This window comes from Empidonax traillii, unplaced genomic scaffold (assembly GCF_003031625.1).
Source record: "Empidonax traillii isolate 1590-97213 ecotype Southwest subspecies unplaced genomic scaffold, ASM303162v1 scaffold1154:size169566, whole genome shotgun sequence".
Classification (NCBI taxonomy): domain Eukaryota; kingdom Metazoa; phylum Chordata; class Aves; order Passeriformes; family Tyrannidae; genus Empidonax; species Empidonax traillii.
Window position 1 is genome coordinate 82,165 of NW_020956347.1, and position 12,101 is coordinate 94,265.

At 37.1% G+C, this 12,101-nt stretch overlaps 1 protein-coding gene across 1 annotated transcript in view; it reads right to left on the bottom strand.

Annotated features, from left to right (window-relative positions):
- LOC114068946 (protein unc-13 homolog C) overlaps positions 1-12,101 on the bottom strand; it is a 120,153-nt gene that overhangs the window by 39,735 nt on the left and 68,317 nt on the right. Inside the window, exons 18-20 of the mRNA XM_027905422.1 lie at positions 2,402-2,528; positions 1,401-1,497; positions 821-964 (exon numbers count right to left, since the gene is read on the bottom strand). Of these exons, the coding sequence (XP_027761223.1) occupies positions 821-964; positions 1,401-1,497; positions 2,402-2,528 (368 nt within the window). The remainder of the gene's footprint in view (positions 1-820; positions 965-1,400; positions 1,498-2,401; positions 2,529-12,101) is intronic.

The following is a 12,101-nucleotide window of genomic DNA, read 5'->3' on the forward strand; positions in this document are numbered from 1 at the left end:
AGATGGTGGGTTGTTCTTAATGCAATGTAATCTTCAATAACAGAGATAGTTTAATTTTAGCTGTACTGTTTTTACTCCTTGCAATGTTCTACATAGTTACTGGAACAGTAGCAAGCTCAAAAAATCCTCTGGGATGACAATACATACATTAGAAATATAATGGAAAAAATAAAGACAAAAGGAGCACTGCTCAAGGCCTGGCAATATGAGTTACCTTCCAATAGTCACGTAAATAGGAACTTTCGTTGCAATAAAAGAACAGGATTGAATGTAAATGTGAACTTTTTTAGAGCCAGCAGGACTGTAATGGACATCTAGAGCTTGTGAGGAAATGTTACAGTACAAATAGAAAGCTGCCCTAAGAGCTGAGTTTATCAAACAGCAGTTGAAAAAGAGTTCACACCTCAGGGCTTCAACCAAAAATACTCTATTGCCACACTTTGAATTTTAACTTGAATTTAACTTCAATTGCACTCACTATTTAGCTAATTGCATTTCACTGAACTGCTCCATTAATGGAATTGTAATCAGTGCTTAGCAAGGTAATAACTGACTATGTAACACATACCTACACGTACATATGTGTATAATCTATATAAATATGAAATCTCAGGACAGAACTTCTCAAACTGGTAAATCATTTTGACAAAGTAGATGAAAAACAGCCTTAAGCCACCAACAGCCTGTCTTTCTGAGGATCCCACTCAGATAGAAAACATTGATTCGGAAAAACATTGGGACCACTTAGCTTTTTTAAGTACATGACAACACAATGTCCTTCTCTCTGAAGCTTAGTTGAGATACGGTGATTTTAATTTACCTTTGCAAATCTTCTCATTAAGTGAGATAGTGCTTCTGGATTAGGACACTCCAGTTTCCTAATAATCTCAAAGCTTTGATTGAGCTGTGTGAAGACATCAACCACAGAACAAGAGAAGAGGGCATGATCTGATGTTTGCTGAAACTGGAAAGGAACATTCAAATGAGTTAATGTTTCTTCAGAGATCGAAACTGTATTAACTGATTCTTACACTTGAAATTCTTCCTAGAGTCGCAAAAAGTAATAAAGAAAAAATAATTTTAAAAAAGTCTCACTTATAATACTGAGAAATGTGGCTTTTCATGTTTCTGATAATTTCAAACCTATTAAAAATAAAATCAAAATTCTCCTTCACGACATCATTATCACATCATAGGTCAGTGAAACCATAGATTAGAGTTTGTGGGGATTTAGACAGATAGAATTAGAGGAGGGATTTGTCTGTAGGGTTGTCTTCCAAAAACGGTTATCTTCTGAGGTCTAATGAATACTGTGGGACCAAATGTATTTCTAGGTTTGCAATGCTAAATAACTTTCTTAATACTTTATTTATTCTTTAATTTAAAAAGTAAAGGCTCACCCCATCTTTTTTGTCTCTTTCTAGTGCTCCATGAAGAAATTCCATTGAGACATCTTCATTTTCATCCAGCCACTGAATGACAAATGGTTCAAACCACCTGAAAATTAAAAGTAATTTTGTAAAGTCGATATGTTGAACAAATATCCTTAGAGGAGAGACGTCACACTACCCAGGCATCTCATGTCTTCATATCCATTCTTATTGCTAAAAAGTCTTAACAACCCTGGAAAAATTTCTGTCACCGAAGATGCTGTGGCTACCAAAAGGCTTTCTGGGCTTCAGTTTCAGATATTGATGTGCCTTAGTGATGTCAAATTAGCAGCAGCTAATTCTCTACCACGTGGAAGGCACCTGTCTTGTCAATACTGGCCTCTTGTTAACATTAAATAACTTGCATAAAACTCTGTTTTAGTAAAAAATCAGCTGTGTTTTATTTTTCTTTAGCTTATTAAAAAAATTTAACGTAATAGGAGGCCTCAAACCATCTCAGCAAATCAGCACACTTGCAGAAGAATAAGGAATGAGATTAAGGATAGCTCATATAAAATGACAGGACTGAATGTATTTATTGCAGGGGTAGAAATGAAAATGAAAGCAGCAGCTGAATATTAACCCAAGGCAGTAAGAATCATTTCAGTAGTGTATCCCATTAGGATTGTATCTTCATCCAGATTAGGGTATGAGACAAATGCAGGGGCCTGTAACAGTGCTGCTGTTCCCACATCTCACACCTTCCTCAGACATTTTATGACCAAAATATTTTGACATTTATGAAGACCTGCAGTAACAACAGTTGTATGAAGTCTGTGAAATAGCTGATTGCACATTTAACATCTGGGCTACTTCACTCGATAGAATGAAGAATTAAAGAAAGTGCAAAAAGTAGAGTTGTCACTGTTACACACCTTGAGGTCTTGCACAAACCTGAGCATAAATATTTGACCAAAATAAACCTTGTACTGAGGCCAAACTCATGCAAGACTTTCTGATCCAGCACTTACAGAGAGTATTCAGGCACTGCATCCTTGAAAGCAGAGAGTTCTCGCACATATTCATTATAAAACCATTTCACTTTGAAGTGCAAATTCATATAATCTGTGCTTTTGCATAACCGCTGCTTTTCATGTTCTGTAGGAGAAGGAGTGGAGAAAAGCACTTAATAACATTCTAAGAGTAAATAACATTCGTGTGCCTCAGTGCATTGGTAGCATAATAATACAGGAGTTGCATTTTAAAGCATAATTGGCTTGATTTTTTTAGGGTTAGTAGTACCCACAGTTTCAATTTTCGGGTTCAGAAAAAACAAACAAAACCAAAGACCAGACCACAAATGAGGCTTTTCACCTCTCAGCAGTGCAGTGAGAAACACCCCCCCCCAAATTTGCTGACTTCCCATTCTTTAGATTCTTTGGCTGTTACAAAATGGTTAAGAAGCTGTCAAGTGTCAAGTGAGACAAAACACAATAGGTTGTGTAGCAGCCATATGAAATAGGAGCTATAAATGCCAATCCTATATGAATCTGCAGATCGTGCATTGGCAAATGGACTGCATTTATCAGAGTTGAGAAAAAAAAAAGAGGAGACAATTCCACAGTCCTACAGCCATCTTATTTATGGCACAAGTAGAAAAGCTGGCTTTATAAAATGTTTTTTAAGTTTCTCAAATGGCTTCACCTTCTCACTGTACTCCTGTTTTCAGCATACTGGATATGCAGATGGTCATGGGTGACAGGGGTTAACTGTAACCACTTCCAGCAATTTTTAAAGTCTGATTTAATTTTTTGGAATGAATGTCCATCTTTCTTCCAGGATTATGACCCTAATTTTAGCTTACACACTCTGTAGCCTCCACCCAGCCACTTCACACCTGGACTATCCATCTCTTTGCCCCATTAGCTAACAGGCACTTTATCCTTCCTCAAATCTTTCATGTCCTTCTCCCAGTGCATGAACCTATGGATCCACAAATCTTGGGCATAATAATCATACTTTTCCTTACTGCTCACAGCATCCTAAAATCTCCACAGATCTCATCTGTTTGAGGTATCATATCACTTGCACATCCTTCCCTAAGCAAAAGACCAATTTCTTTTCCCAGCTCCCTTAAAAAACGACCTGATATAGATGCTTAGCAGGAGTGATGTTCTTGTGTAAATAGTATGTATTAAGAACTTACCTCTTTCAAACCTCCTTTTTGCTCCTTACTTCTGCTTGCTTTGCAGCACAGTATCACACAAATTTTTCATATATATTTGGATGTGAACCTAATTTTCTGTAACAGCAGGAGCATCCCATCCTCTGCCACACAACTGAATATACCATTTGATTCTCTGTCAGTGTGTGAATTACACATTCTGTGCTTTTCAGATCTGACCAGGCACATTAAAGGGAAATGTTTAGTTTTATTATTATGCCAAATCAGCAGTCCACTAATATCACCATGGCATACAAGAAGTGTTTCAGAAGCATATTATTATGCAGTGAATTACTAAGTTTTGTGCAAACCAGCTTATGAAGTGCCCCTGTGGGCTCTTATTGCCTTTTTAACATTGTAGCAGCATTTTCACCTTCACTGCCTTTTCATCACGCTCACAAAAAATCAGTAAATCAGTTTCTGTCTAAATATTGCATTTATTCATCTTCATGCTACTTGAGAGTACTACAAATTCTGGCCAGCATAATCTCATTAGTTATTAGCCTTAAACAGAACCACAGGGAGAAAGAGAAAGGTGTGTGCCTGCTCCCATGGTTCACACTTCGACAGACCTGAGGAAACTTTTTTGTTTGTTTTTGGGTAGAAAGTTTTCCACAACTTACAACTGTGGAAAGCTAAAGGACCAAATGTTTGTGGAATAAGAGGTAGTTCTTACAAGGTAGACCAGCCTTTTGTTGAGAACAGTTATCTTATTGCTATGAAATTCCCTGCACATCTACTGCTTAAGTCATTATTATAAATTTAATTACATTGCACCCCAAAAGAGTGGAATTTCTGAAATGAATAGCATTTTGTTTTCATTCAAGCATTGCATGAATGGGTTATTAGATTATGCAATGTAACTTAAAAATATTTGCTATGGTATCACAATCCAAGCAAATGTTTATTTCAATTTTAAAAATGAGCTGCTGCCATGAATGGGCAAACTTGTCCAGGAGGGTACAACTTACACAACACCATTCATTGATATTTTCTTTTTTAAGTTAAAATTTATAAAACATTAGAAATGAGCACAAAAGTCATTCATGAATAATTGAGCTTTTTTTCTCCAGGCTGTTATAACTTGTACGGAATATTTGAAGAGTCTCCTAGGATATTACTTGTGAAAAATGCATCCTCAGTTCCCGATATTAATGAATGAGAACATCAGCAAACACTTCACATGACTTACAAAGTAGTTTAGTATCCATGCATATTACCTCTTCAGTTTATCTGAACCAAAGAACAGAGAAAAAGGCTCCCATATAAGTCAGCCCATGACAATTCTAACCAGAATATGAATGAGTTTATCCACAGCAACCATGGATTTTGGTCACAAGACAGCAACATCACTGGAGGTGTTCTGAATTTAGGTTAGGACCAATGAATTGCTTTCTTAATTTCTGAAAAACTGGCACAAGTTAATGCCAATGTGAGACACCAGAGGATACATGTATGCATTTTGGAGATCTGTGTCTTTTTTCCTGGAGGAAAAGCTGGTGCCATGTTTCCCTATATAGATACACCAGTTTGGGACTTTTGGGAAAAGAGATTTAGTAACTGCACCATACAACTCCTAAAAAAAAAAAAGTCCACTCTTGCTTTGTAAAATTATTATAACACTGAGTCAGTCAGTCTGGAACTAAAGCTGCCAATTATGTGCAAATGTGCTCGGGAGAGATGATGACAGAAATACCTGAACTTTCTCATAATCGATTCCAGATAATGAAATCTCAGTATAGCAAACCTAATGTTATTAATCTTCTTTATTTTCTGCTGCTCTTTTTATGAGACATTCCTTGTAGTGCAGCACATTTTTATTAGCATCTATTAATCTACTGAGTTCCATAAAGAGGGCATTTTCAGTTCCCACTAGTGATCCTGGCATATCCTCTATTACTGTATCATGCACTGATGAAAAAAACACTGGTAAGATTTCTGTAAACTGTAACATCTGTAAACTTTAGGGGGGCAAAAAACTGTGTAAGGGGCACTTTAGCTGCTTTTATGCATTGAGTTCTAGTAACTTTTTTACAGCATTGACTGCACTGTGGGGAGGGTTCCACACCTTTCCAGGGGTCATGCTCTAATGCACATGTGCTTTCCTCGGCCTTGCAGTAACAGGCATTGGAGGTGCAACCATGAGGGAAACTGTGGAGAGTTGTTCCATCTCCGTGGTGCAAATTCCAGTGACAGTAACACCTTTAAGAAGACTTCCAGTAAGCAACAGTGCTGAGAAAAAAAAATAAATCTGTTCAGGTGTTGTTTGTGTAACCAAGAAAGAATTTTTTTTTAAAGGCTGTTAAGGGGAATAAATGTATATAATTAATATATACAAATGTGTTTGGTGTGTGATGGTATCAGCTACAGACCTGGTGACACTGTATCTTGCAAATAATCCAACTGTTGGCACCTGTTCTTTTACAGAAAAATCTGTAAAGAGACATAATATGAAGGACTGTAACCCAAGGTACTTTCCTCACAGGCCTGTGACCAAGCAACAGTACTTTGGAATCACATTTGATTCCTTGCTTGTTTTCCCAGCAATTGTTAAAGAAAGATGAGAAGATTTTCTTAGAGCAACAAATAGAAGTCATAATGACGACTTATTAAGCAGAAATAATTACATAACACTAAAGACATAATGCCATTTAAGAAACTGGAATACAATCTTGCTCATATAGAATTATTTCTTCTTTTTAACCTTGAGGTAATAACATCACTCTGAATTTCCGTGTAATTTCTGAGATGTATTAGATGCTAAAAAAGGAAAACAGGGTAATCCAACAACCTTCATAGAAGATGAACATGTTAAATATTCAGATAATCAATTTGATATTTTCTTTAACTCCAATTTTTCCTTATTCGGGCACAAAAACTCGAAACTTTTTTTTTTTAACAGAAGTTTCTTAGCCACTGTTTTCTTTAACAATGTACAGTTAAACTGCTTGAAGGATTCTAATGAGATGGTTTTAAATTATACTTCAAATCTTTATGAACAAGAATTGCCAGGAAATTAGTCTGTAAAAAAAAAAAATGAACAAATTGACTAGTTACAAATAAATATATATCTAATACAAAAAGCTTTTCCAGTTTTCAGGCTTTATAGATAATGTTGCAGGGATTAATAACTACTACAAAGAATACTGATGTGTAGCAAATTAATTATATCACAACCAGTTGGTTTGACTGGCATACATACTATTACCCTACAGTTTATTAAAACAGAAATGACTGAACCCAAGCAGATGGGAATTGTGTTTGGATTAACTGCAAATTTTCACATCAAAACTCAGCTGTTATTTCAGCCATTGCAACATAATTCCACATTATTTGCAATAATTACTTGCCAATCGTTCTAGAGACTACCAGCTGCATATTTTATCTATTTATTTCAGAACTACTGTTTCAGAAAACCCACTATTTCCAAACTTTCAGTCGTATAATTGGGAAGTGTATGTGTGACACAAACTCAGTATGGCTACTGGAAAAAAGCTGCTGTAAGGGATGATGTTGATTGAGTATGAATTGTTATCCCTCCCTCTGCATCCCTGTGGAAACATCACACCTGTATGACACACATATGTGTTGGATAAAAGTAGAAATGAATATTTAGTGTTCCTGATCCCAATGCACCTTCCCTACAGTACTGGAGGGGTTGCTCTGCCATTGCCTTATTAAATGTGGGTATTATGCTTGTAGTGCTCTTGACTTAATCCCTGTACCACTGAAATAAGTGTAAAGGCCCTGTTTGAATGTAACACAGTGGATCAGGGTACAACTGAAATAAAACATAAACTCAAACAAAGTGCCTGATTTATGAGAAGGAAACATTGCATTCTACTAGACATCCCAAGATTCTTCTACTTTGCTAAAGGCAAATGGAAGTCACTGGTTATTAACTGAAATACAGAGTAGAACACAACTAATTGACAATTATGGATCATTTACATTGATTTTGATAATGTGAAATACTACTGGCCTTTCTGAAAGGGCTCTTCATGTCAAGATACATATAATGAACCAAAAAACTTACCTCTAATTTACTACTAAAATGCACTGTAATTCTCCTTTTAAAATATACACTGTGTCTTTCATAACAGTTTCTACATATTCAATCTTTTCCCTACATTTGCTTGGAAGTTTTCATCAAAATATCTTTGAAGACTTCACAAAGGTAATGGATTGTACCTTGAACAACTGATTAAGTTGTTCAAATGGTGATTAAGCTGTGCAAGTGGGAAACCAGGGTATAGGGAGGCCAAGGGAATTTTTTAAGAGAGCACGGATAAATTATGAAAGGCAGTGTAGATCCTGAAGATTTCTTAACCATGGAGTCACATTCCCTCCCTGGATAGCAGGAGCTACTGGAGAGGGTCCAGTGGAGGCCACAAAGATTACAAGAGGCCTGAAGTGTCTGTGGGATGGTGAGCCTGTTTAGTCTAGAGAAGAAAAGACTAAAAGAGGATCTCATTAATGCACATAAATATCTCAAAGGTGGGTGTCAAGAGCACGGTGCCAGACTGTTCAGTGGTGCCCAGCAACAGGACATAAAGGAAACCACAAGAAGTTCCACCTCCACACAAGGAAGAACTTTACACTGAGGGTGGCAAAGCACTGGAACAGGCTGCTCGGGGAGGTCATGGAATCTTTCTCTGGAAACATTCAAAACCCACCTGGACACTTTCCTATGTCACTTCCACTGCCTTGGAAGAGGGGGTGAATTAAATGACCTCCAGAAGTCCCTTTTTAACGATTCTGTGATTCTGTGACAGAAACCAGGGAAGGAAGGCAGACTGTCTTATTCTGAATGGTGCTAAAAAATGGATTTGCTGTTCTTTTTTGTCTTCTTGCCTGCAGCGGAAGTGGGCTAATAATCCTTGACTTAATACAGTGCACTTTAAAAGCTGCTATGACATTGCCCTTTACATTCAAGGAGGAGCTCTCAAAGCAAGAGGCCATTTGCTCAGACTGCTCTACTTTGCTTCATGTTTCACAGCAGATCAAAAGAGTTCAGGGTCATCTTCTTGGAGCCTGAAAAGGCAGAGCTGTACATCGTTTCCTGGGAGAGGTTAATGTCTCATGGGAATTTCAAGGGCATCAAATACCAATGTTACAAACTACCTAGGGGAAGCAACAGGTAATATCATGAGGATGTGTGAATCTGCTGCAAACAACCCTATCTTCTACTCAAAATGTTGCATTTGCCATTTTTTACCTACTGTGTTATATTGCCTACATGTTTCAAATTACTTTAAGCAAATTAACTGTGGTATCTCTTGAATATTACTTAGTTGCTTTCCCCCTCCTCTTTTTACTCCTTTTTACTCCCCTTAGTCTCATCAATTAATTAACTACTTCCAAAGCCAAATACTTCCAGAAAAGTTCCAGAAATTGGAGGGGTTATCACCAAAAGGGCAATTCCAGATGCAAAATGTGCAGCTTGATTAATCATAAACTTGCTTGGTCCTGCTTTCCACTAAGACAAAGAAAAACTTACTTCAAGTAACTTAATAAGATCAACCTCAGTATAAATTTTAGCCTTCAGTATCACATCAGAGCGAAATGTATGTACCATAATACTAAACAGATAATAATAGTCAAAGAACAAACACTCAGAGACAAAATTCCATCTCAGGATATATACGGCTACTATTGATTACAAAGGGAAATCAGCACTTGCTCCTAGTGACTGAAATAATCTAAATTATGCTTTTTTACTGTTGATGGAATGCTTGCGCTGTACATTTATTGACCATGGAAAGTGTAAGAAAATGGAAGCTATAAATGGAGCAGAAGAAATGGTCCATCCTATCTGATATGACATCTATGATGATGATTAAAGCCTTGGCTGTGAAGAATATGATGGAAATTTCAACATCTATTCAAAGTAATCACATAATCAGAAAGTAATAAAAGAGGAAAAGTGATGCTGGTATAGGAATCCAATTCATATTGATTAGGCTTTCATAAACTTCTAATATGCATAAAAATTACAAAATAAAGAGAGAATATATGCTGCATCCCTGGGAGTGTTCAAGGCCATGTTTCAATTAGGCCCTGAGCAATCTGGTCTATTGAGTGTCATCTCTGTCCCCAGCAGGTGGGTTGGAATGGGCTGGTTTTTAATGTCCTTTCCAACCCAAATCATTCAATGAATTTATGATTTGATATTATAATGCTTGAATCTGAGATGGAAAACAGAATAAAGGTAACGAAGACTGTTTGACAGCATTGGACCTTAACTACTGAATACTCAGCTTGCATCTTCAATGTAATGTTTATGACATATTTCTTCCACTTACTGTTTCATTTTAAAAAATATATCTTTCCATGAAGGAAACATTTAGGCCTGATTCTCTGCTCTTTGCCTCATCACAAGTGTGCAAAGTGAGCACAAAACCTTACCAAATAAGCACAGTAGCATTTTATAGGCAATTAGAATGAAGTACAGAAGAGGAACAATCAGGCACCAAGATAAATGGGAGGCTGTGCTTTAATACTTACCTGGGTTGTATTTGCCTCTGCCTGGAAAGCCAAAACCACAGAGGTGTTCTCTAATTCCTACCCAGCAAATTGTGTGTAAAGCTTATTAAAAGAGAATGTGGAAACAAGCAGTTTTAATGGGTTTATCCTATTCCCCTGGGGGTGCTGGAACCAGGATCCAATGTTTAGTTTAGAACTAATGCACTTGCCTATAAGGGGAAATTTCCCTCAGGATCTATAGGAGGAAGAACAATAGTGAATCTCCAAAAGTGGAACGGTCCTGAAAGTAAAAGACTGAGCCTTCAACCTAATGAAACAGAGACTAGGAGAGAAAAGCTGCTGGGTGAGGAAATCTTTCAAGAAGTGTCTCAGTAGGAATGGTCAAAATTAAAAATTACGTGCAGGTTGCTTATGATTTTTAATTTTCTTTTACTGAAGTGTTTTATTCGAGTTGATAAAGAAAAATATATTGTGTTAGGAAAGCTCTTATTGGTTACTGTTTCTCAAAGGAAATAAATTCAAAATAGAAGTGGATTCACTAAGTGATTAGCTCGTGGAGTGCAGGTTTCACTGCTACTGTGTGAGCATTCTATAGACATACGCGGAAGAAACCCCTCAAACAAAGAAAAGGATGAAAGTTTCCCTCAACCAGCAGATGCAGAACTGCACTAAACAATGCAGGTCCTTTAAGGGACTTTCTGTGGGGACAAAGTCACGTTTTTGCCACATAATTATTTCAGACACAAGATATAACTCTAACTTTTGTAAAAATGTGAGATGCGATGAATGGTATCATCTGTAAAGAACAGTAATCAAATACAAGAAAAAAGAAGCAGCAGAATATTCTTCTGGTACCTAATAAACTACAGAGAAAGTCTTGCCTGGCCTTGCTGCTGTAGGGGACATACAACCCCTCTATCTGAACAGAACACTTCTTCCTTCAGCTCACTGGTTTGTGGAAGTGACAGGGCCAGGTGAGCTATAAATAAGCCATATTTATTAATCAATGTAGGGTTCATTTAAAGCACCATTTAGAGTCTTATAACTTATCTAGCATGGTAGTACTAATATAAGTAATAAAAACTAACAAAAAGTTGTCTTGCTCACAATTAGACAATGTTCAGGAAAATTTTATACACAGATGTTTTACAATAAGTGACTGTCTAGGTAAGAGCTAATAATAGTGTTTAAGAACAAGTTTAATATTCACTGCTTTAAAAAAAGAATAGTAAGGGCAGAGCATTCATTATTAAATATATGGGACAATATGCATTGCTAGTATTGAGTGACAAGTTTAAGACTGAAGTCAGGCATTCACTGATGCCCTACATTTTTTCTTGTAGCATCTGGCACCATTTATACACCTACAGTCAGACATGAAGCTTTAACTCTAAGATTACTGCAGACTTGTAATGCAGTAGTACTTACTGCTCTGACTGTGGTTCAATATGTAAAATCCAAGAAAATGGGTTAGAGAATAAGGAAATGATAGATATAGTGGGCACCTCCCCAATGCAAGGTTGTGCCGTACCAGAGATTGCTGAGGTAGTTCAAGTAAGATGACACATTGCTACAGCACAACACGGTGCCGTGAAGAAGTATTAACTTAGCCCCTGGGAACAGTTCCATCCACTTAATTTGTCTTAATTACTGGGTCTAATTAACTCCAACAAAATAGTGCCATTTGGTATGGTTACAGTGCTTCATAGGCAAGCCTGGAGATCTCTGTGTTGCACACAATAGGTGTGGCTTCTCCTACTGGCAAAGCTCAGCTGCCCAGGGTGTGCAATGTGGAGCTGCTCTTATTAACATGGTTGTCTGTTATGCTGACCAAAGCAACTTCTAACTCCCCTCTTCCTCCAACTGTGTTAACATTCTATCTTATTATCTGCCAAAGGGAAGTTTAATTCCAGTTTTAATCCCCTTGCCTTTGCCTTTACAGACTCTGAATTGCCATGAGACTACTTATTCCTCAGGTCTCTGAAAAAGCAAGGATGGAATACGTTTGTTCAAGTGTGCCA